Consider the following 23,706-nt stretch of genomic DNA (forward strand, 5'->3'; position numbering starts at 1 on the left):
GAAAAAGGGCCCTGCTACTACTACCCAAGAACCACAACCCAAATTAAACCAACATAAGATCCCTCAACCCCCGGCCAACCCCAATACAAACATCGTCCCTACAAAAACTCAGCCTGTATCGATCCCACCCCCAACTACTACTGCACTATCAAAAGACACTGTTACACTCCCGACTAAAACACAGAGCGAATTAACACCTCCAGGGAAAAAACAAAACACTGCCCGAAAAACCAAACCTGTGAATCTACCACCAGAGGCGTCCCCCTACACGGTCATCTTGGCAGGGGTCCCCAAACTAAAACCCAAGGCAATAGAATCGACCCTTTCCCTTAAAAACAGTCATTAGTTGGCTGTCTATATATAGACCTCTCCCACAAGGTACAACTAGTGACATTCTTATGGTCAGACGGGTTACCTGGGTGGGATACACCAGAAAAACAATCAGAGGAGATTGTGTCCTGGTTACTTTTAGAGAACCTAGCACAGCCCCCTACATCTGCACTTGGGCCCCAGACGACCAAGAAAGTAACATCCAAGCCCTTTCTCTCTCATTCTTCTACCCCTCAAATCTATACACTTTAGAAGATCAGAGATGGGGGCAATACCAGGAAATGATGGAAGAATGGGAGAGCAACCGTAGGGAGAGAAGGGAACCATATTACCATAGGAGCAGAGTCCCTGAATTTTTCTTACCGTATGGTGAAGAGGAAGGATGGGAGTCCAACACCAGGAGGAGGGGTGGAGGGGGGGGGGGTGGCATGAGAGGAATTTCGGGGCCCCACAGAATCCATTATCCAGCCTACCTCCCGACCCACAACAGATATAGCAGCCTCGAAATGGTTGATTGACAGTTTGAGTCCCAAGGGAGAGATCACCTCCAACCCTATTGGATAGATGACAGAGAAGATAGATATACCCCCCTTGAACAAGTGCAGGTTCCATGGGAACAGAGAGAACCAGCACTCCGCCAAGATCCAGGGCATTCCTTAGTGGACACATCTGATATCAATACCAACATAGGGTCGGTTCAGGGGCAATTGTCTCCTCACCCCGTGGTCAACCGTGATACTATCGAATTCAACCGTTCCGATATAGGGTCACCTTCTACCAGGCCCCAATCCTTGATCCTGACCTCATGGAATGTGGCTGGGTTGGCCAACAAAATCGACTGTCAGGAATGGGTTTCCTTAATTAATTCGTAAAGTATCTGCCTTTTCCAAGAGACTTGGGTGCGAGAAGAGCTCACATTCCAGGGGTTCGCAGTATTTTCCAAACCAGCAAAGTGGGGGGGACGGGGTGGACCATCGGGAGAACTGGCAATTTGGGTAGCATCCGATCTGGGCTGCCAGGCCAGCTGTCTAACTACAGACTCAGATGATATACTAACTGTCCTCCTAGAATGGCCAAATTCCTCCAAATTGGTGGTAATAAACGTGTATTCAAGACCCGTACCCATGTCACGAGAATCAAACACCATAGAGGAACTTTCCGCTTTTCTAAGTGACATTCCAGGGGAACTTCACTATGTGGTGGGAGGCGATTTAAATTCACACTATGAGCCACTACCAGGCCTTCGTGATGGACCCTCCTTCGAGGAGGATTCACGGTGGTTAGTTCTGGTCACGGTGGCACCTCCACCAAGAGCTTGGACTCCCCTATCTCTTCAAATAACCACCCTTACTCTAAACCAAGGCCTAAGGGCCTGTAACAGGCGTATTAAATCAGATATTCCAAGCAAATGCACCTATAATAAAGCTGGAAGTGAATCAAGACTAGATTATATTCTCGTTAAATTGTTGTTGTGGTCACAAATCATCGACTTCAAGGTTATTGATAGACGGGATGGTGACCACAACGCCCTGGAGCTTGAATATGCCCTACCAGGTATAAAGGATACGGGCCGGGACATTCACAGCGCTAAGCCAGGCCTACTCCTGGAAAATAATCGGAGGAGAGTAAGGTGGGCAAAACTGGCCACCAGCGGCGAACAGTTATCTAAACTGTACGCCAGAATTACTCCGCTTCTGGAGAGGGCCTTCGTTATTGGGGAGGAACTGGGTGAAGGGGGAAATAGAGACCTGTTAGGGCAGACCCATGCAGACTTAATAAACACCATGGAGCTAGACCTCTTTACAAGGGTGGGGGGGGTAAAACCGGTGCAACAATCAAGAGAACGTGGTATAATGCCACATGCAGGGAATCCAAACGCGAACTGCTATCTGCAATAAAGGCACGCAAAAGCAGGGAATAGATTCAATCTAGGAGAAGGGCACACAGGAAGCTCTTGGTGAACGCCAAGGCTGAATGGGACCAACAATACTGGGAGGAACTTTCCAGGGCACTTGCCACCAGAGACTCCAGTAAATTCTGGCGTATAGTGTCTAACGGAATGGAGGAACTATCCTCGGCAATTGAGCCTAACATTGCCCCCAGTATATGGCAAAATCATTTTCAGTCACTGTATGCAACAGAGGATGAGGTTCCGAATGGATCCCACAATATGATAGTGACTGAACCTGAAGGAGAACTTTTTACAGAAAAAGAGGTGCAGGTTGCCATAGCAGGGCTGTCAACAGGGAAAGCTCCGGGGCTCGATGGGGTACCGGGTGACTTATTCAAGCAGGAACCAGTGATATGGGCCCCCTATCTCATGCTGATATTCAACGCGGTCCTCAAGGGGATGGAGGTCCCGGATACTTGGCTGGGCGCAGAGGTGGTTCCTATCTTCAAAAAGGGATCCCCTCTGCTCCCAGCCAACTATCGCCCGATTAGCCTCATCGACGTATCCCAAAAGCTTTTCGGTAGGCTGATCCTAGACCGGTTACAGAATTGGCTGGAGGAGACATACACACTGACCCCTTACCAGGCAGGATTCAGGCGGGGGGTGTCCACAATTGACCAAATTTTTAGGCTGAACCTAATATATTGGAGGACAGCATTAATCGAGGGCGGCACCTTGTACACGGTTTTCGTGAACTTACGTGCCGCCTTCGATTTGGTGTCAAGAGCAAAATTGTGGCAGGTCATGGAGGAGATGAATGTCCCGAAAGACATCTTGGCAATCCTGATGAGATTACATCACAACAACTTCGCGCATGTCAGGTGCGGTAGAGGTGGCAATCTAACCGAAAGGTTCCCCGTTCGCAGAGGGGTAAGACAGGGTTGTGTGCTTGCACCGACCCTGTTCTGCCTCTTTGTTAACAGGGTTATCGCGCACCTCACCAGGATTGCCAACACTGATGCCCAAAAATTGACTGGCAGCAGGGTGCCCGCAATCATGTTTGCAGATGACACCCCCTGCTGTTGTCTAAATCCCCGATGGGCATACAACGAGTCTTGGACGGTTTTCTGGAGTTCTGCACTGAAAGGGGACTTGAAATCAATCCCCAGAAAACCAAATTTATGATTCTTAACCCCATGCCCCTTAACCGCCCAAACCCCCTTCTGGGTACAGTCCGCTTGGAACGGGTCCACACAATTGAGTATCTGGGGATAACCCTAAATGATAATTTAACGTGGTCGGCACACCAGACAAAAGTAAACATCAAATTGGCACAGTTGGCGGGTGGTATTATGAGAATAGCGAGCAAATCACCATATCGCCCACTCACCCCTGTAATTCAAATTTATAAGGCAAAGGCCCGGGGGGCGCCATATATGGGGGGGAATTGTGGGGTCATATTCCATCGCCAAAATTACTGACCACCGAGAATAAATTCCTGAGGCAGATTACAGCTCTCCCGTTGAGTACCCCAATTCTGCCCCTAAGGCTGGATATGGGCCTCAGGCCCATAACGGATGAGCTGAGGCTTAACCTTTAGCATTCTGGCGTCGCCTTTGGAGTAGTCCAGACCTCTCAACCTATAGAGCTGAGCTGCAGGAATTTTTATTGTTGCCCAACGCCACTAGAACACCTTGGTTAAATTATATTAAGAGAACCTCCGAGGCAATTGGTCTTCCAGATTTATGGTCGGATCCTGTAAACACAAGTAACAGGACGCCCAGAAAGGCGTTATCTAGAGCCTACTGTGATCTAATGCTCTCCCGAGCTGTGGATGGCACCCGTGAAGGATCATTGACCAACCAATTCACAAAAACCAAAGACTCATACCAACTCGAAAGTGTCCTAGATGGCATGACTCCAGTGCTAAGTAGGAAATTATTCCTGCAATGGAGGTATGGGACCCTTCCCTTGGCATCTTTCACTGCAGCATGGTCTTGTCGGCCTCCCACAGAAATCTGCCCTGCATGTGCCCACACAAAGGAGAATGACGTACATGTGGTTTTTTTCTGTCGAGCCTATGAGAAAAGCAGAAAATACTGGCTGGTCCCTCTGCTTAAAAACATGGGATTTAGAACATTTTTACCCGCTTACAGAGTTTTAAAGACTGATTTATCCCCAACTACTGTATTTGCCCTATCAAAATTTTTAACTGCAATGTGGTATGCCCGAAATCGCTGTATCAAGAGAGTTGGGGACTCTCGACAGACCTGAATCCCTGACATACCGCTATCTATTTTGATCACCAATGTTGTTTAATGCGTTTTTATTAATCACAAAATGACATCCTCTGTATTTTTTTAAAAATGTGATGATATGTATATCTTTTATGATCATGTGATCGAAATAAAGATTTTTGGAATGGAATGGAAATAAGAAATTAAATCAAGTTGGGGATGGCTGCTTCCCTGCAGCCTTTTTTGGGTTCCACAAAAAAGAGTCTGTAAAGGTCTCCACACAGTTTGCCCTGACCTGCCCTGATTTTCTCTAGTTTATCACTGGAATCTGCCCCCCCCCCCCCAAATTGGAGGAGAAAACCTTCCAAATGTTTTTCTACTATTTTATAGATTGCCCGACCCGTTTCCTTATAGGGAGCCATATGACACCATTTCACTTTACGTATATTATTAGTTGGCCTCAATCTGCTGTCAAAAGGATCAGGAACGCTGGCTGGCATGCCACAAAATGGAAGAGCAATGACACTGATGAGTGCATTATGATCACTGTCCTGTCTCTGATGGATCTCCATATCAAAATAAGTGAGGCCAGACCTGCAAATCCACAAAAACATATTCGATATGGCTGGTGCCAGAGGGGCGATTAAAGGAGTGTTTAGCAGCCCTGTCAGATACAGTTCTGACAATACAGGCTCGTAGGCCCTGGTTCAATGCTATAGCAAAAATTCTGAAAGCTAGAGGTGGCCATTTTTTCATTGGAGGAATTACTAACTTAGGGATGGACCAAATGCTGTCTACCTTCTGTGTCAATCTCACTAAATTACCTTTAGGGTTTCAAATTGACAGTTAAAATCGCTACACACTCATTTCAAAACTCCTGCCAGGGCCGAAGCATACATGTACTTAACAGCTCTAGGGTTGTGGAAACTATAGTCTCCGCTCCTGGCATGAAATAAACATTATAAATGTAAACGGTGGATTATGAAACAACCAGGGAGAAGCCCTGAATGTTATAGGAAGGAATTATGAGTTCCTCCTTCTTACGGGGTGTGTAGGAAAGTAGTATCTGCTTCTTATGGTTACCCCTACTTTTTACTGATGTCACACTGTTTTGGGCCTAGTCTGACTGAGATCCTGCTATCCAGGACCCCAGTCTATCTGCGTTTTCCCTTTAATTGCAATGCATGTACTTTAGGTACACTCCAGATTGGATTCTGGGGTACCCTTATCAGTCCCTAGTATATGGTACCCCATGTACCCCAGAGGTCTCCCATTAGCTGAAGCAAGTATTATGCAACCGATGAGAAGCCATCCAAATTGACATGACAGGCCTGCTACTGCAGACTGTGTAAGATGGTGCTTGCACCACTCACTGAGATATAGGTTCAATATATCTCTCTAAATCATCACACTTAAATACCTATCAGTCACCCCTATGGCAGGCCTTATCAATCCTGAAGGCAGGGTGCTGGGTTTTATGTGATAGGGTTCCCCTGCATGAGCAGAGCCCTTCTGCAGCCTTCAGAGACCATTCTCCGGGTTTGTCTGTGATGCAGCCTGGCATATATGTTTAAGTGCACTATAACCTCGCGGTAAAAGCCATTTTTAAACGGCTGCTGAAAAACACGTTGTGTTTGGTGTCAAACACTTTGGAATCATACCTCCACACCAGTAACTGGACACTATTCTGTTAAGAAGAAACCAAGCACTTCGACTGCCTGCACAATGCTGGACAACTGAAGAATCTCCCTTGGAGTAAAGGAGTTACTCCCCTGCAAAAGCAGGCACCTAAATGCATCTGACCAGTTTGCTTCTCCCAAGCTCCTGAGGACTCCGAAGATTTCAGCTACAGATGAGGTGGGTTCCCCAAGGTCCCTGAGGTTGATCTGCCCTCTCAGTGATTCTGAGACCAGTATCCCTTGTGGGGACTGTGCAACCCGAAACCAGCAATTGATGTTTGTGCGTTCGCTTTTTGGGCTTCTAGGTGTGTTTGCCAGTTTAATCTTTTGTCGAACCAAACACCTAGGTAGCGGTATTCATTAACAGATTCTAATTTAAGATCCCAATGTTTAACCGTGACTATGGGGATAAGTCCCATCGACTATTATTAAAAGCTTGCAGTGCAATGATTCCACCACAAGTACTCTATGGAGCAGAAATCCTTTGTTTGAGCGGTAAGGGAGCCTGGGACCTAGAGGAAGGAAAATGCCTGAAAAATCTTTTATCCCTGCCCCCATCAGCAATGGTGCAAGCAATAAGAACAGAACTAGGAACAAAAGCTTGGGGGTACAATCACAAGTAGCAGTGATTAGATTTTGGAAACGCCTTGAAAATGAAAAAAGACAAAAAGTTGCACAATGGTGTCGGAAAGAGATACAACTAAGTAACTTAAATTGGGCAAAAATGTGCAGGAAGAGAATGGTACAGGCCTACGAGAACATGAAAGTGTACATATGCCGAGACTCCCCAATAGTAGAGTGTACAAAAAATGAGCTAAAGTTCAATGGACAGGTAGCTACTAGAAGAGCGGATAGGGAATACCTTGGTAAGAAAATAGAGTTCATGATGAACTCTTGGGCAAAGGAAAACTGGTTCCCCTACCTGGACACCCTACCAAACCTGTGGTTTAGGAAAGAGATCCTAAGGCTGCGCATTGGGATTAACCCATGGCTAATAAATAAAGAAATTAAAACCAAAATGTTGGATCCTAATGGGTGTTGTAAATGTAGGCTGGGCACAAAAGGGGACTCCTTGCACATTTTGCTGGATTGTATAAACATCATAGATCAGGGTAAACTTTGGCTACGCCCTATATTTGTAAAATATGGTATAAGAACTTGGGTGCAAGCAATTGAGCTGATCACAGAATTACCTAGTATCGACATTGCAATTACCCTAGGGAAATTCATAAAGGTAGTACAGAGTTTTATAATAAGTCAGAAATAATATTTTAGAATTTTATAACGAGGAATTTGAATCTTGTCTAGAGTTAGCTGGTTTTATTAATTTTAATAGGATAGGAATTAAATGAAGGAATCAATTATATGAGCACCCATTTTTAAATGTCATGTATTTAGGAGGAGATAATTTTATAACCAATGGTAGAAGATTTTAACTCTTAACCTGCTTGAGAGATTGTTGGGGAATATTTTAAATCAATAATTAATTGCTATGTATTTGTTTAAAGATTACGATCCAAATAAACATACTTTTTGACTTGACTCTCACAGGGTGGTCCTGGGGTCTGCTGACATCATGGGGTTGGAAGATACTACTTTTCCTAGTAGCTATTGCAGGTGTCATCTTTACATGCTGCTTATGTATCAATTGCCTTCTAGCCTGTTGCAACTATTGTATGAGCAAGTTCACCCCTACCCCTAAATTGCCATGACGTGATAATAAGGTCTCTACTATGATGATGCAGGATATCCAGGACATAATGCTCATCAACAAGATCATTTTTTAATACTAAGTGGATTTTGATACTCATGTGCTGCCTTATTCTCCCCTGTAACTTGAGCGACTATGCATTTTCTTTCTCCCCACTTAGAAATGTAAAGACCCTACCAGAAAGCCCAAAAAAGCATTTAGCCACCCATGCTAAAAGGAGGGTCTGTTAGGTTTGAAAATCCCATTCCTGCAATGCACTCATTTCATGCTATATTAGGTTATTAGTGTGTTGCTAAATAGATGCCATTTGTATTCACGTTATGCAACCTACTGAGTTATCCATGCAACGTGCAAGCTTGAGTTAGCCAGTGTGATGCCATATTGTATTTTGTAATCCCTTTTAGGCTGCTTAGGCCGTGTCTGAACTAGGCCTCATTATACATATTGCTTGCTTCAGCAGAACACTGTATTTTGTTATTATTTTCTCTTCTGTTCCAGGTTGTTTTCCGACTTACTAATGAATAGGCCATTCTGCCCTTGCATACCTACCTGAGTGTGTAGCTCTGCTCCCAAGTTAGGGGATGCTGAGACTCAGCGCAGTGACCTAGAATTACAGATAGCATGCACCTATTTGGCAGGTGGTAGCCCATCCTTCTGTGTATCCTTTGTTCATGTTCAGCCCAGGCCGGTAACTTTCCACTGTGGGTTTGGTTGGAGATTTCTTGGGAGGAATGATTACTCATTGCAGACTGTTTGAGGGTCAGTCCCTCTGCAGATATCTTAGGTTGCAGGTCAGATTGGACTCCTCTGCCGAGTATTGCTAATAAAAGCTTGTTTGTATTCTCTACTGTCTGACCGATTCTTCATTTTTGGGACGACATAGCAGGTGGTTGTAAGTAACCCGGTTGGCCCCTAAGGGCCACTTCCTTCATGCGCGCTGCAGCTCGGCTCAACCTAAAAAGGACAGTGACAATGGTGGCCTGTGTTGGCAAATTTGATATTATTCCGTTTTTTATCATCTGAAGAAAACTCCTATTTGAAATTGAATGTAAAACCCTACCTTTGTAGAACCCATTTATGACTTCCTGTCCATCAGTTCTGTCTGCACAACACTTTGCAAAATGTATTGTTTTTTAATTGGAAAGTTTGAAGCAGATTTGTCCAACAGGTTCAAATTTATTAGCAATGTAAAAACATGTTTATGTCTGATTTCTTGGGTAGATCCATAAATAGCGTTCTAATCATTGACTGTAAATCAACATAGATATACGTTTTTGTATTCTAGCTGGTGTGCATTATTCCTTGAATCGTGTGTGCATTTAACATTACAGTGATTGAACAACACTGATCCGGGTGGGTGTGCTTTGGGTCTTTTAGCTTTACACAGGAATTGCATCTGAGTTAGCTAGGTTTCGAGGCTGGGTTCTGGCCTCATTACTAGGCATAGAATAAAGTAATTGTCAATTATTTAGTGGATTTCCAGTGTTTGCAGTCTTTTTAATGAGAGAATTCCTTTTTTTGTTGGACAGGGTTCCTGGCTCCTACTCCCAGCAATTCTGTGGGTACAGCAGATGGAGTGAGCGAGAAATCAACAGGTGAGGTAAAACCGTTTTCCACACCCTAGTGGCACTGCACTGTAGACTGGAAGTCCTGAGGGAGAGGGGTCTCTCCCCTTCACAACTGCTTCTATAATACCAAATTTATAAGAGCTGTGAGATGGGTGTGTCTGGACCGCCACCCGAAGGGCACAGCACAGGTCAAAGCAGTTCAGAGGAGTCATCCCTCTGGAGAGTCCCCGTCTCTTAAGGAATTAGTATTTTTGGGTAGCAGCCACTTCTTAAGTTGACCAGAGGCTCAAGAATACACTCAGATGTTCTGAGAGAGGAATATACCTGACACCACCAATTGCAACAAAGAGTCAGGCCTGTAGCACCAAGAAGTGGATTGGCTTTCAAGCTCTCTCCCCTTCGGTCCTCCATTATGAATGAAATCTAATGAATGAAATCTAATTTGTATAGCGCTACTAAGCCCAATGGGCGTCAAGGCGCCTAACCAAAAAGAAGCTAGCTGGAACCAAAATAATCTCTTACTGGTAGGCCTTGATAAAGCACCAAGTTTTTAGCGCTTTTTTAAAGAGGGACAGAGACGGTTGGGCCTTAATTTCCAATGGGAGGGCATTCCACAGCCGAGGGGCAAAGATGGCAAATGCTCTGCTGCCCCCTCTGACCTTCCTCGCGCGGGGAACTACAAGCAGATTCATCTCAGAGGATCGAAGAGTCCTACTGGGAACATGGCGGGTTAGAAGAGAGCCCAAGGGATCCAAAGGACCAGCTGAAAGAGCTCTATAGGCCAGGTACAAGAGCTTAAATGAGATCTTCAGTTGAATGGGAAGCCAATGCAGGCTCTTCCTGGCCATTGTAGCAGAGGATGCGTTAGGTAGAGCCAGAACGAATCTCGCGGCCGCGTTCTGCACGACCTGAAGGCGCTGGATGAGGCCCTTTTTAGAATCTGCATAAAGTGCATTGCAGTAGTCCAACCTAGAACCCACTAATGCAACCACCGTCTGCTTACGTGCTTGGGGAGACAGATAGTGCAGGATTCTTTTAAGGATCTTGATGACCCCCCAGCAAGTGGCCACCGTTCTGTTGACCTGGAGAGTCATGGACAGCGAGGTGTCAAATATAACGCTACTTATCTTTAATCACATTCTATCCTCTTGGGCAGCAAAAACTGTCTGGCGTCAAATGTTTCCTGTGTCATTAGATTCCCCTAGGCGCTGGAAGTGGGGATGAGGGGTGGTGCTGGAGCGCCTCCAAAATAATCATGATGGAGTTTAAAAGGTGCATGAGTAATGAAGATGCATTTAAATGTTTTAACTTGCTTCATTGTCTGTGCTTTGAAAGACAGAGGTCAAATGTCAGGTTATGCCTTCTATCAAATTGCTGCTTATTCTTTTAACATGATCTTTTTTGTTTTCCTTCTCTGACAGCATAGTGTGACCATTTCGTAAAGTGAATTATGTGACAATCTTGCTGGGTTACAAGGAGTGTGAAAGGAAATGCTCCAGGATGTCAATTTATTTCAGACACAACAATATTTAAATACCTGTAAAAGAACTGCATACATTTTCAAAAATATATCAGCAGTTAGGAGAGCAGAAATATTTTATAATTCTGCAGTTTGATGGAAATATAGGTTCTAATACGATCAAAGCAAATCAAAGCACTTTATTTGGTGATACGCAAATGATAAATATTTGTGAAACCTGTTTTCCACACATAATCATTTGTGTGAAATATAGTTCTATCAGTAAAACTGCATCTTTATATAAATTCAGTGGCCATTTCAAATGAAAAATGTGCTGTTTGTAAAATACTGTGGGATACCACAACATGATAAAGTAGTATGTGAGTGACAGTGTGCTCCGTAGTGCACCGCTGACTATATACCACATCCTTATCACTCTCCTCGTGAATGGACATGACTCATTTCTGCACTTGTTCTTAGCATGACGCTTGAATTTTCCGCAAAGCATATGACTTCACTGACGTAATATTGATGAAGGCACTCGCACTCTGAATATTGTTTCAGCAACAAAGCGATTCCCCGACCTCTCAAAACTTTGACAGACTATAATCTCTCATATATCCCACTCTAAGGCCCACATGCATCATTGTAGGAATTTGCGATTCCTAAATTGCGAAAATTAAGGAATCGCAATTTAGGAATCGCAAATTCCTATGCATTAAAAATTCGCAAAAGTTTTTGCGATTTCTTAATTTTCCTTATTTGCGATTCCTTAATTGCGAATCGCAAATAAGGAATCGCTTTACATTGATTCCTATGGGCATAGAGGCCCATAGGAATCAATGGGAAGGCATTCTCATTTTGCGAATTCGCAATTAAGGAATCCCAAAATGAGAATGCAATTTCAAGGGTGCAGGGGGGGGTCCAAAGGACCCCCCCTGCACCCCTGGAATGTCACATAAGTACATTTTACTCACACACATGTCCCAAGGGCATGTGTGTGTGTAACATGTAAGTTTCAAAAATGCATTTTTTTGCATTTTTGAAACTTTTCGCAAATTACCATGAAGGTTTATTTCATGGTAATTTTCCCCTTCCAAATTGCGAATTCGCAAATTAAATAAAATCATGCATAGCATTTAAGAAATCGCAAAATTTGCGATTTCTTAAATGCTATCGCAATTTGAGAAATCGCAAAAAATTGCGATTTCTTAAATTGAGATAAATGAAAAATAAATGATGCATCCCAAAAAAGGTTTTTGCAATCGCAAACGGCCGATTTTTACGATTCGCGCCGTTTGCGAATGCAAAAACGCTTAATGTATGTGGGCCTAAGACCTTCAACACATGGACATCAATTAGTGGTAGCCAAGGATAGCAGTCGCTACCTATGGCTTGCCCCTTACTATCTTTGGAAACCTGCCCTTGCTAGCCCTAGATGTTTGGGATAATTAGGTAAAGGTAGGAACAGAAAACAAAAGGGACTATAAGAATAAGGAATACTTCTGTAGTTCATTGCCCTGTCCTCCAGCAGAAACATGAAGCTGTTTATAGGTTAATGGTGAGGCAAGGTGTTAATTCGGTCTTGTGCTTGCTTACCACAATGATCCTTCTGTCACTTCTGCTCCTCTACAATTTTGGTGAATCGACGTCCATGCTCTTATATACATTTCTACCAAAACCAAGCATGCTTGCATCTCCCTGATCTTCTAGACAGTTGACAGTCCGTGCTCTCACAGGCCTGGCACTGGTGTATTGCCTTTTTTGTCCTAGTTATCAATTGCTGCTCCTCATCTAACTCACAGGTTCTCAGTCTTACGAAGAAATGGAGGGAGCAGTATTCATGGTGCCCGTCAGGAACCTGCAGCAGTGCTCAGACCGCAGTCAGGAGGATGGTGAGTACACTCTTAAACTTTCATTCTAAGGGCCTTGATAATCCAGATTCTGTCGCAACTAGCAGTTTTACGCTGCATGAATTTTGCCAGGTAACAAGTGGGAATTTTGCAAGAAATGCCACAAGTTTCCAAGTTTTGCGGATCAAAGGAGAGGAATGAGTGCTGTATGATTGAGTTTTCTCCCATTTTGATGTGCAGAGCTCGGACAAGTGAGGTAATGCATCTCAGTGTGAACAATGTACCCTGATGTGATGATACTTGCCAGATGCAGTTAACCTAGTGCCACTAACATTGAGGGCCCTAGGCTTCTTTTGGTGAACAGCACAAGGCATGCTTCACTACTTGTATAGTAAAACTGCTTAGTTCCGTTTCAACCTTGCCCAATATCTGCCTTGGCATGAACTGGCTGAAGCAGAAGCTACATATCAAGCTCATCTGAAGTAAATCTGCGAGATAAGCAACATTACTCTTAGGAAAAAACTGCTCACTTCATATGAACAGTGACAATCAATACCTCAGTCAACGGTGGGCCTTTAGCAGTCAAATGGTCTGCATCTACGTAGCGTTCACTGAGAAACCGTTTAAATTCAACCACATGCTATCTACTCTTGACGTCCTTATAACTGCAAGGACAGTGCCACTGAAGTGATAGCTAGGATGTTTTTACACTCTACCTACAAGAGTTGTGAGATCTGAATGACACATGATCTCAACAATAACAACACTGTGCCAACTTCCCCGCTTTCATGATATAGCATGCTAACCATTAGCTATTATGCACCAGCACCCCACAGTGGGGAGTGAAGGGTTAAAAAAACATGCTTTAATACAATACAAAGCTAACAGTGTGCAAAATGCTCCTCTCCTCAAGGGAAGATGTGAGCTACAGTGTCCAGCACGATCAGTCCACACAAGGAGGTTGAATTAAGAGTTGTCTAGACCAGGAAATGACACCTGTTGGCTACTTTTGTTTTTGTATTTGGGGATGATTAGTAGCAGTGGCGGCCCCTCCGCTAAGGCAGAGGAGTGTCGCCCCACTGAGAAGGCCAACATGGAAAAAATAAAATGATAATAACTCATCGTTATTATCATTTTATGTTTCATCCTTGCTCAGCGGGGTAGGGGCAGGGCGGGGCTGAGGTTGCTCTGCTCACAGAGCAGGGCAGGAGCGGTTTGCCCACTGCACCCAGGCATTACAGCCTGGGTGCAGAACATGCTCAGCCTCCCATTCCCTGACTGAACACCGAACCACAGCGCTCAGACCAATCACAACGCTGCATTGTGGCCTTATGATTGGCTATGGGGAGCCTGGGAGCCGGTTGCTTCCTGCCTCCTGCCCTGGAAGCAGGTGAAGAGAAACGAGAGGCAGCAGCAACAGGTAAGTGTTATACATTTTTTTTCATTCCCTCTCCCTTGTATCCCCCCCCCCAATCTGCCCCGCCCCAGCCATTAAATACCAGCCGCCACTGATTAAAGGAAGTGGGAAGAGGTCAAACAGTCAACTTGTGGAGACATAAAAGGCTGATTTTCCCAACTAAGAGACGAGCTGGTTAAGACTGAACAAAATGAGTTTTACCAAATGTATGGTATATTGCCCTGCTGCCTCCTAGCCTAAATAATGAAAGCAGGGTTTACTTCCTTTTAGCACATGGTCTCTTTTTGTAACCTGAAATGTCATACACTGCTAATCATAAACTGGAAGTTGTCTGGGAAGGAATTGTAGAAGGACAGGACAATGCCTCCTTATGTAATTAGAAACAGCAACGGACCCTGTGATCTTAGAGATGTTTTGGGCTTACTTGTAGGAGTGAGGACAGAGGTGCAACACAGATTAAGCTATTTCAACCTTGTGATGTAACAGCAGCAACCTAAGAGGCACTTTCTCTCTAGCCTTTGTACATGGATACGATCTGAGGCATGACCCACCAAGGACTCGTCCAACTTGTGCTTGTCCGCCTTTAGAAGCATTGAGGGGGGTTCAAACCTTTGACTTCATTTGGCCTAGCTGAAGTACACGGAATCTGGTCTTTTTAAATATTGTGTAATTTGTGCCCGGGTGCCAATCCTGATTCCTTACCACTTCTTTCCTTGTTCATGAGGTGGATATGTTCTAGAGTAGGTAGTACCCCTGTTTTTAAGAAAGGTGCATGGAAACTGATCATGTCCGCAACTCACATCTTCAGCCATTTGGCATTGTTTCTCTTTTGTGACAGCATCTTTGCTTTGTGCATATTGTACTTTGTACTTATTTATTAACTGATCAATTAATTAAAATCATTACAGTTTAAACGGTCAATATATAAAAGCTAAAAACCATAGTACTAAAAGCAACTGTTTATCTTACATAAAATTGAGCACTGCATCCCTGTGCCAACATGATCGTCCCTCCCCAGAGGTTATAGTCAATGCTGTGATCTCTTGCACGTTTTCATGAAGTCTCCTTTTTAAGCCTCACTGGGTAAACAGCTGTACAGCATGGAGGACAACACCTCTTACAATCCTTTTGGCCCTAGCTGATGTAAGTGCTGTCTTAGACTGGTGGGCTAGGGGTGTTTTAGGGCCGCTAAGCTTGCTTCCTCCAGATTTGCAGTACCCTTTGTCAGAGTTTTGTAGCTTTCATTTGTAGCTTTTAGGGCGATCCTGATTTGATGAGTGAATTTTGCCAATCTTGCTAGTGTCGTTGTGTCGGTGATGGAAAGGCACAAGGCTGACGCTCCGCTGCAAGACTTTATTCCATTTGCAATAAAGATTGGAGGCAGGAGTCGCCAACGGTCGTTGTTGAAATTCGGGCAGCAGCATAGGAGATGCAGCCAGGATTCCCTCGTGTAGGGGCATAGTCTGCAGTTTGTAGATTCCCCCTTGGGGGTCCATACGGGGTTGAAGTCAGAAATTCCTAGTATAGTTAGCCTCATATAGAGTATTTTACTTCGGGCCAGTGGAGTAAGAGCCTCACTTAGGTAAGGTTGTGCTTTGCCTACTTTGTAGGAGTTATTCAGAGGGTCTAGGTAGGCGCTTGAATGGGGAGATTTGATATCCAGATCAAAGGAGATTTCGCAGACTAGCTGGTTTATGGATCTTTTCCAAGCATTTGGGGGATGTCTAGCCGTGTAATGCTGTCTTCCTTGATCTTCAATGTTTTAAGCGCCTTTCCTAGGCTGATGTGCCAGGCCGTGCCTGACCCTTTGAAGATTGTTCTCAGGTGGTGTTTCAAAGAGTGGATCGGGGCCCTTAGTATCCTTAAGTATAACTTTATAATCTCCCCCTGGCATGTCATGTCTGACCTTGCTGATCCTAACTCCAGTGCAAACATTGCATTTCGGGCTGACCTTGGGATATGGAGCACAGCTCTGTATGCCTTTACTTGGGCTGAATTTAGGGCGGCAACCTGTAGACGGGGAAGGCCAGGTGGCTGTAGCTGATAGCTGGTAGTAGTTTGGCTTTCAGGACAGTTAATATTGGGCCAGCGGACGGTCTAATGAAGTGGTGGCTTAATTGTTTTAATAGGTGTGTGACCTTGCTGGCCTTTGAGCTCAATTGTTTCAGATGGGCCTTCTCCTTGGCCCGCTCTATCCGCCAAACTCCTAAGTAATTATATGAATCGACTGTGTTGATTTGTAGATTGCCCATTAGCTATTGTGTGTTCTTCTTCCGATGGTATGTCCCGAAAATGACCACCTAGGTATTTCCTTGGTTGACAGTCAGGTTGTTGGTGTTGTTGAAGTTGTTTAAATATTTAGGGCTCTTGGAGCCAAGATGGCGACCTGAACGGACGCGCTGAGTCTCGGCTCCGCGAGCCTGCACTTCCAGCGCTGTAATCCTGTTTCCTATCCTGCACTCTGACCGTGGCGGCGTGATGCTGTGTCCGCGCTGAGTCTGCCGTGTGCCTCCGGGATCCCTGCGAGCTATACAACCGGAGAAATTGTCGTCGTAGCCTTGGACCTGCGCCCCGTTTGTCTCCGCTCCGCTGAGGGTCCGGGAGCCAGCAACTGCCTCTCTCCTGCTGGCCACTCCGGCAATCGCCTCTTCTCGCGGCGGATTGAAATGGAATCCCCTGTGCGACGTTCCGGAATCGTGAGAGGTGTATGGGACGACGGCCCGCCTGGTGCTGCCTTCCTACCGTGCCTAGCCCCTTCCTTGTGCTGGGATGAAGCGATGGCGGCCACTTCCCCCGTGCGAAAGGGGGCTGTCCTGTTCCACGACTCCGCCGTCCGACCCACCGAAGACCTGAAGGCTGCGACACCCACGCAATCCCCTGAGACGGGACTGGAGACCCTTCCCTCAGAGCCGACATACGGGTCCGTTCTTGCTGCATTGACCAAGCTCCGCCAGGACTGTCATGCCTCCTTCCAAAGGATCAGTGGGCGTCTTGACGATGTTCTTCTTTCGAGTCCCGGGAGGCCGACCACCTACCAGAACTGTGCTGGCTCGCCCCTGCTGACTTTATCCGGGGGCTCTGAGGCGCAGGATTTGTGCAGAGAGTTGTTGCCTTTCCCTGTCTCCCTACTTCACCTTCAGCGACGGGATGATTCCCTCAGAGGCGCTACAATGTTTCCCCTCCAGTCGACAATTGCAACTTTCTCGACTGTAAGGTTAGTGTACCAGACTCTGCCTTCGTCAGTCTCGTTCCCCTTTACATCTGCAGCCTTGAGCAGAACTTTTCTCAGAAGGTGGTGTGAACAGCGACTTTTGAGCCTTGGGATGCTTCTTCTGTTTGTCTACAATAGCGAAAGTGCCGGAGGGCGACCATTTTGCCTTTGTCTCCTTCTTCTTCATCAGTGGTGGCCATCTTGTCTTCCTGCATCGTTTGACCCGGACCTCCCCCGTCGGCCATTTCTGACGAGTCGGTCAAGATCTGGCCAGGGCTGAAGGGACTCCGTTCACCACTCTTAAAAAGCTGGCTGGTGGGACTTGACTCGGACTGTTTTTTTTTTTTTTTTTTTTTTTTTTTGCTATATCCATTGAAACTGCGATTGCCTGATGTGCCGGATTGTTTGCGTCACGTTGCTGCACTCTCCTCTCGCCTGTGTTCTGCCGCTCTGGTGCGGCACTTCTCCATCTGGTTAACGGGACGCTATCCTGTGACTCTATATGTGCTGCTTTTAAGGTTCTTATCCATAACAGGCTGTGAATATGTGTCAGCTCTTTTGGCCCTGTTAACTGTGGTGGTAGCCTCTGCGTACTAGAGAATGGGGATAATTGTTGCTAATGGTTGATTTCTGCCTTCTTGCCTGGTCGGTCAGCGGGGAGGGTGTACCTGGTTCTGCCCTTCCTGGTGGGGTGTTGATATTCACGGGCGGGGGATCCGGGGACAATGGTTGCTGAGATGGCCCTGCACTGTTTGTCCGGCTGGAGGGGACTTGGATTGCTGCAGTGTCTGGACACACACAGGGGCCATGACTGAGACTCTTTACCTCATTGGGGGACATGACTTTTGTATATGTTTGCTGTAGTTGCCGCGATGTGTTTCTAGTGCGGGTAGTGGAGACCGTGACATGAACAAATATGGCCCTCCCCCGGGGTTAGGTTTTGTGGGAGTTTTAGACTGGATTCTCCTTTCTTGCTCCCTATATCAAAGGTGTCTTTTTTCTTTTTCTCTCTTTTACTTTCTTCTCTATTTCGGGTTTATGGGGCGACAGGTGCGCTGCTGGGGGGGGGGTAGGCCGTAGCCTCGCATGCGTATAGGGTGGGGGTTGGGGGATGGGTTTTATTTTTGATGCTCCTATGGTGCCTTGTTTTTTCTTCTTAATTTACTTCTTCTTCCTCTGTCTTGGGTCCGTGTTGTTGATGTTGATGGGCAGGTGACGGTGGATGCTGATGGGACCTCGGGTCCACTATCCTGGTTGTGCAATTTTTTGGCCGTCATGATACCTACTGTGGGTTTAGCCCTCGGAAATGCTGGGTGGTGTATGCCTTGCTGATGTTGCTATTTTCTGTCTACGCGGCCCCTGTTCCTTTTCCTTCCTTTCGTTAGTATTCTAATCATTATTGCAAAATAGTTGGTCCCTACTAGTAGCCATGTAAACTTTAAAAATGACCTTCATCACTCCTGGGGCGCGAAGGCGCGCGCTTTACAGTGTAACTGCTGACTATATGTTATTGCTATCGATATGCTGTCGCGCCTTGATATTGCATGCACCTGTGCTCAATGATGTTTGTGGCCGGCCTGAAGGTTGTAGGCCACTATTTGTACTTCTTTACATGCACGAATAAAGGTCTTCAAAAATTAAAAAAAAAATAAAAAAAAATATTTAGGGCTCTTTGTAGACCCACCCTTGTATGATCCAGTATAGCTGTATCGTCGGCGTATTGTAGTACCGGCAAACTCACGCTTCCAAGTCTTGGAGCTACTGGACTAGCTCCTTTTAGGGCCTCCCCCAGATCTGCTGTGAAGAGGTTGAACGTGGATGGGGGCCAGCACACATCCTTACTTCAACCCATTCTCCATGTATATTTTGGGGGACACTGTGCAGCAGCTGGTTTTAACCCGCACCCAGGTATCTTCGTAGAGAGATCCGATTGCCTTCAACAAGTTTGGTGGAATGCCCCAGTTTTATAACTTCCACCATAGTCGTTTACGGACAAATTTATCAAAGGCTGTACTATAATCCACAAAATAGCAGAAAAGCGGTGGGTGATTCTTAAGGGTTGCCTGAGATGATAAGTAAGTCAATGCCAATACGTTGTCCGAAGTTGATGACTGTGACCTAAAGCCGGTCTGGTAGAAGGGTATTATGCTTTTCTCTTCGGCCCACTTCTCCAAGTCCTTCAGTAGTAGGCGAGCATATGCTTTTGCTTCCAGGTCAAGCAAGGCTATTAGCCTGTAGTTTGATGGCTTGAGTTGATCCCCTTTTTGGAAAATCTGTACCAAAATTGAGCCTTTCCAAGAATCAGGAGTTATGGCTGTCAAGAAGGTGTTGTTGTAGAGCGGAGTTAGGATTTCTGCCCAGATTTGTGTGTATTGCCATATATATTACAGGGCCTTTTCTGATTATACTCTTTGTCTGCTGTACATGCACACAGCATCTCACTGTGCCATTTACCTAATTATCCTACCCCACCCTTTTGAAGTGTCCACATCACTGTGCTTACTCTCATAGACATGCTTACAACTCACTAGACATTCATTTCTGGACCATCTCCATCTTTAATATATTCTTTCATGGGTCCACACCTTCTCTATACATATTTCATCGAAGCTTTTCCAATATCATGTCGGGATTATGACCCACAAATATATTTATTGAAACACAAACAAGTGAACTTATGTGTCGTGGAATACAATTTATTGTTTATTTCTGCTCGGCTAATTTACAAAAGTATTATTTGTATATTTCCTTATGAGATATATATTGTATTTTGCTATCGCTCTCCATTCTTTTCTCTTTGCACAACCACTTTCTTTGAGCACTGTGCTACAAGGTCACATGAAACCAGTGAATATACTTAGATGTATAATAAATATTTGTGAAGATATCATTCTGTCTACAGAATTCTTTCTTCACTTATTACATTTTGTTTACATCTTTTTATTAAGTATTTTTTTAATAATAACAATATACTCTTCCTTTTCACTCTGTACAGCTATTAACTAATGTCACCAGTGTATAAGAGAGATGACAGAAGGCAAGTCTTAGTACTGTACACCAGCAGTGGCATCTACGTTTGGGTATTAGGACCACGCCCCTTTAATTTGCATACATTTAAAATGTATTTTATTGGTCCTAGAAGCGCTGTAAACAGTTCATCGCTACTTGACCCCGTTTTGTGCATGATTGTATCATAAGTGAAAGTGAGGATCTGAAAGGCAGCCCACCAGGGCCAGACTGGCAATTCCGGGCACTGGGCAATCCCCCGGTAGGCTGGATGGGGTGGGGGCTGGTTTTGTGGCAGGGGTCCGGTTTTGTTCCTGGGGCCGATTTGGACCCTGGTGTCACCGAGCAGCAAACACGCACACAACTCTCTGCATAAAATGCAGCTGCTGCCTGGTGGTGATGCACGCAGAGAGAGATATAACAAAGTTTATTTAGACACTAGTCTATAAAAAATACATAGAACAATGGATCCACATAGCAATAAGAATATTAAACCATAATTCCTTTCACACTCTGTACACGTTTAAAACCCTAAAAACACTATATTGAGATACTCCTATTTTCAAAATCTTAAAATCTTAAACTTTCCCATCCTCCTTAGTTGCCTCCATTACAGATTCTCTTGTTGCCTTCAAAAATTTCCCCAGCGCAATTGTAATGTCCAAGGAGGACATTTCTGTAAGGATAACAACAGCATCCGCACGTGTATTCACCTTGTACTTTAAGAATATTGGGCGTAAAAACATTTTTCGAACAGCTAAGATCAATGTACAGTCAATCAAAATATGCAAAATATAATTTTTTGCTCCTAGGCCACATTTACAAATACCATCTGGTTGGATCAGGGCTACTTTTATTTTACTATCGATCTTCCATGGATTTAAGCCCACCCGAACCTTCAAGATTTCGTATCTTAGCCATTTATGTGAATGTGAATGGGTTTTTCTAAAGCGCGCTTACACTCCAGGGAGCATCTTGGCGCTAGACATCGCTGTCTCAACAGGGAAGAAAAATAGGGCGGCTGCTGGGGAGGATCCTAATGATCCTAATTTATTGGGTAACACATCCAAATAAGGGAACCGGACCTCCTTTTCCCATTCATTCCTTACCAAATTAACTGATTTTTTTAGCTTTAGGTACTCCAAGTCTTGTGATCTAGAATATTCGAGCCCTAGGTCTCTAAGCATTTTCTTGGTAAAGACTAAATCCAATGAAGGTTGCTTGAGGTTCAATTTTAAGTGCGCAGCTACTAACTGTAGGGTTTTCCTCACTTCCTGTGCCCAATGTAAGCTGCTTGTTGGTATTTCCTCTCTGCACCAAATTGAGACCTTCTGTTCCCCACCAGGCGCCTGACGGTTCCAAAATCTTAGCAATGACATTTGTGACTTTACATCCCATGCCGTCAGCCCTACCTCCAATTTGATTGCAAGATGGAACCGTTAGGTAAAGACAACAGCATTTTAAGTATCTTTCCTTCTTCCCGGTCCCACCCCCTTTTACCACTCAGATAGAGCACTTCTGCGCCATAAAGAACTTGTGGGGGGATCATAGCTTCAAATGCCCTTAGTATCGGTCTGTGAGACATGTCACCATAATCTTTGTTAAATTTTTTCAATACACAGACTGATGAAGACACCTTTGAAATTTGTGCCACCACATGGGTATTCCACTTTAATGCACTGTCAAACCAAAGGCCTAGATATTTATATTCGCTTACTACATCTAATTTGTCCGGACCTAAAAACCAATTAACATTTTTTACCCTCTTTCCAAAACATAGGATCTTTGTTTTCTCCATATTCACAGTTAAAAACATTTTATCACAATACTTTTTAAAAACATTTAATTTCCTTTGAAGGCCCATTTCGGTTTGGTCCAAGATCACTAGATCATCAGCATATAAAAGGTATGACACTTTATTACAGTTCATGCGCGGGCTAGCACTCTTTTCAACTTCCAAAACGGCGGGAAGATCTGCTAAGAAAATTGAGAAAAGCAAGGGTGCCAATACGCACCCTTGTCTCAAACCGTTCTTTACAGGAATTTTCTGGGTAAAAGAGCCCTTTGAATCTCTAATGACCTGGGCCCAATTATTGCTATGTAATTCTTTTAAAATATTCAATATGCCCTCCGGCATTGCGTAGTTTCTAGCACTTCCCATAGGCTACTTCGGTCCACTGAGTCGAAAGCTGCCCGGAAATCGACAAAACAGCAAAATAATTTGCCATTTTGTTCTATTGATTTCCTGGCTAATGCCCACAGGGCGAAACAATAATCAATCGTGGAGTGACCTTCTTTAAACCCACACTGTTCTACTGGCACGATTGACCAAAGTTCCACCCATGCTTTTAGCTTACCGAGAATCATCTTAGCAAAGATCTTTTCTCCTATATCTAATAGGTTAATTAGCCTATAGTTTTTGGGGGCATGTACATCCGCTTTCTTGTGTAGCGGACTTATTATTGCACCCTTCCAGTTTAAGGGTAATTCCCCTTGCTCTATTATTATTGCAAACATTTTTTAGAAGAATTCCGCCCACCAAGGCTGATTTGAATTTAGTATCAGGGCAGGCATATCATCTGGGCCCGCAGCTCTTGTTAAATTTAATGTCCTGATTATCCTACGGACATTTAATGCTGAGCAATCTTGTTTTAAATCCTCTACTAGGCCTCTCCAACCCTTTGATACCAAATTATCGGTCCTCCTCCCAGGGGCATACAATTTCTGTATATACTCTATCCACGCATCCTCCTCCACTACACAAATCATTGGGGTAATCGAAAGTTCCGTAGCTGACTGTATTAGCTTCCAGAATTGCAGTATATTTTTAGTTTCGATAGTTTCCAATAATTTACCCCAACAAGATTCTTTATGAATCCTTTTTGCGTTTTGGATTAACATATTATATTCTCTTTTTATTTTTACTAAGTTTTCCGCCTTTGCTTGCACAAATTTTTTCCGTAAGCTACGCTTTTCTTTCTTAACTTCCCTTTTTTTAATTAAACAGTCCTGATTAAACCATATTTCTTTCTTAATTTGGGCACGTCCCTTATTCTTCTGGTCACTTGCAAGGGGCCTTAATTTTATACTTATGCTTTCCACTACTTGTTTTATTTTATCCACAAACCAGGATAGGTTTTGGCCCCTCAAGCAGCCTAACTGAACCTTATGTTTCAGGCTTGTTAACCTCTAGATGGATTTTTCAGATAACCGAGTGGTCATCCGCTTCGGATACTCCATCTCTTGAACGATAACTGTGTCACAAACCAAGTGTTGTGCTATTCCCAATTCTAGCTTTATTAAATTGTGATCACTACATTCCATGGGGTTAATGCTAAAATCTT

The 23,706-nt window shown here is 44.4% G+C and overlaps 1 protein-coding gene across 2 annotated transcripts in view; it reads left to right on the top strand.

Annotated features, from left to right (window-relative positions):
- Positions 1-23,706, top strand: part of LOC147705924 (B-lymphocyte antigen CD19-like) — a 911,795-nt gene that overhangs the window by 574,801 nt on the left and 313,288 nt on the right. For both annotated transcript variants that reach the window (XM_086928997.1, XM_086928998.1), the window contains exons 13-14: positions 9,378-9,443; positions 12,681-12,770. In XM_086928997.1, the coding sequence (XP_086785123.1) occupies positions 9,378-9,443; positions 12,681-12,770 (156 nt within the window). The remainder of the gene's footprint in view (positions 1-9,377; positions 9,444-12,680; positions 12,771-23,706) is intronic.

This window comes from Lissotriton vulgaris, chromosome 7, assembly GCF_964263255.1.
Source record: "Lissotriton vulgaris chromosome 7, aLisVul1.2, whole genome shotgun sequence".
Taxonomy (NCBI): domain Eukaryota; kingdom Metazoa; phylum Chordata; class Amphibia; order Caudata; family Salamandridae; genus Lissotriton; species Lissotriton vulgaris.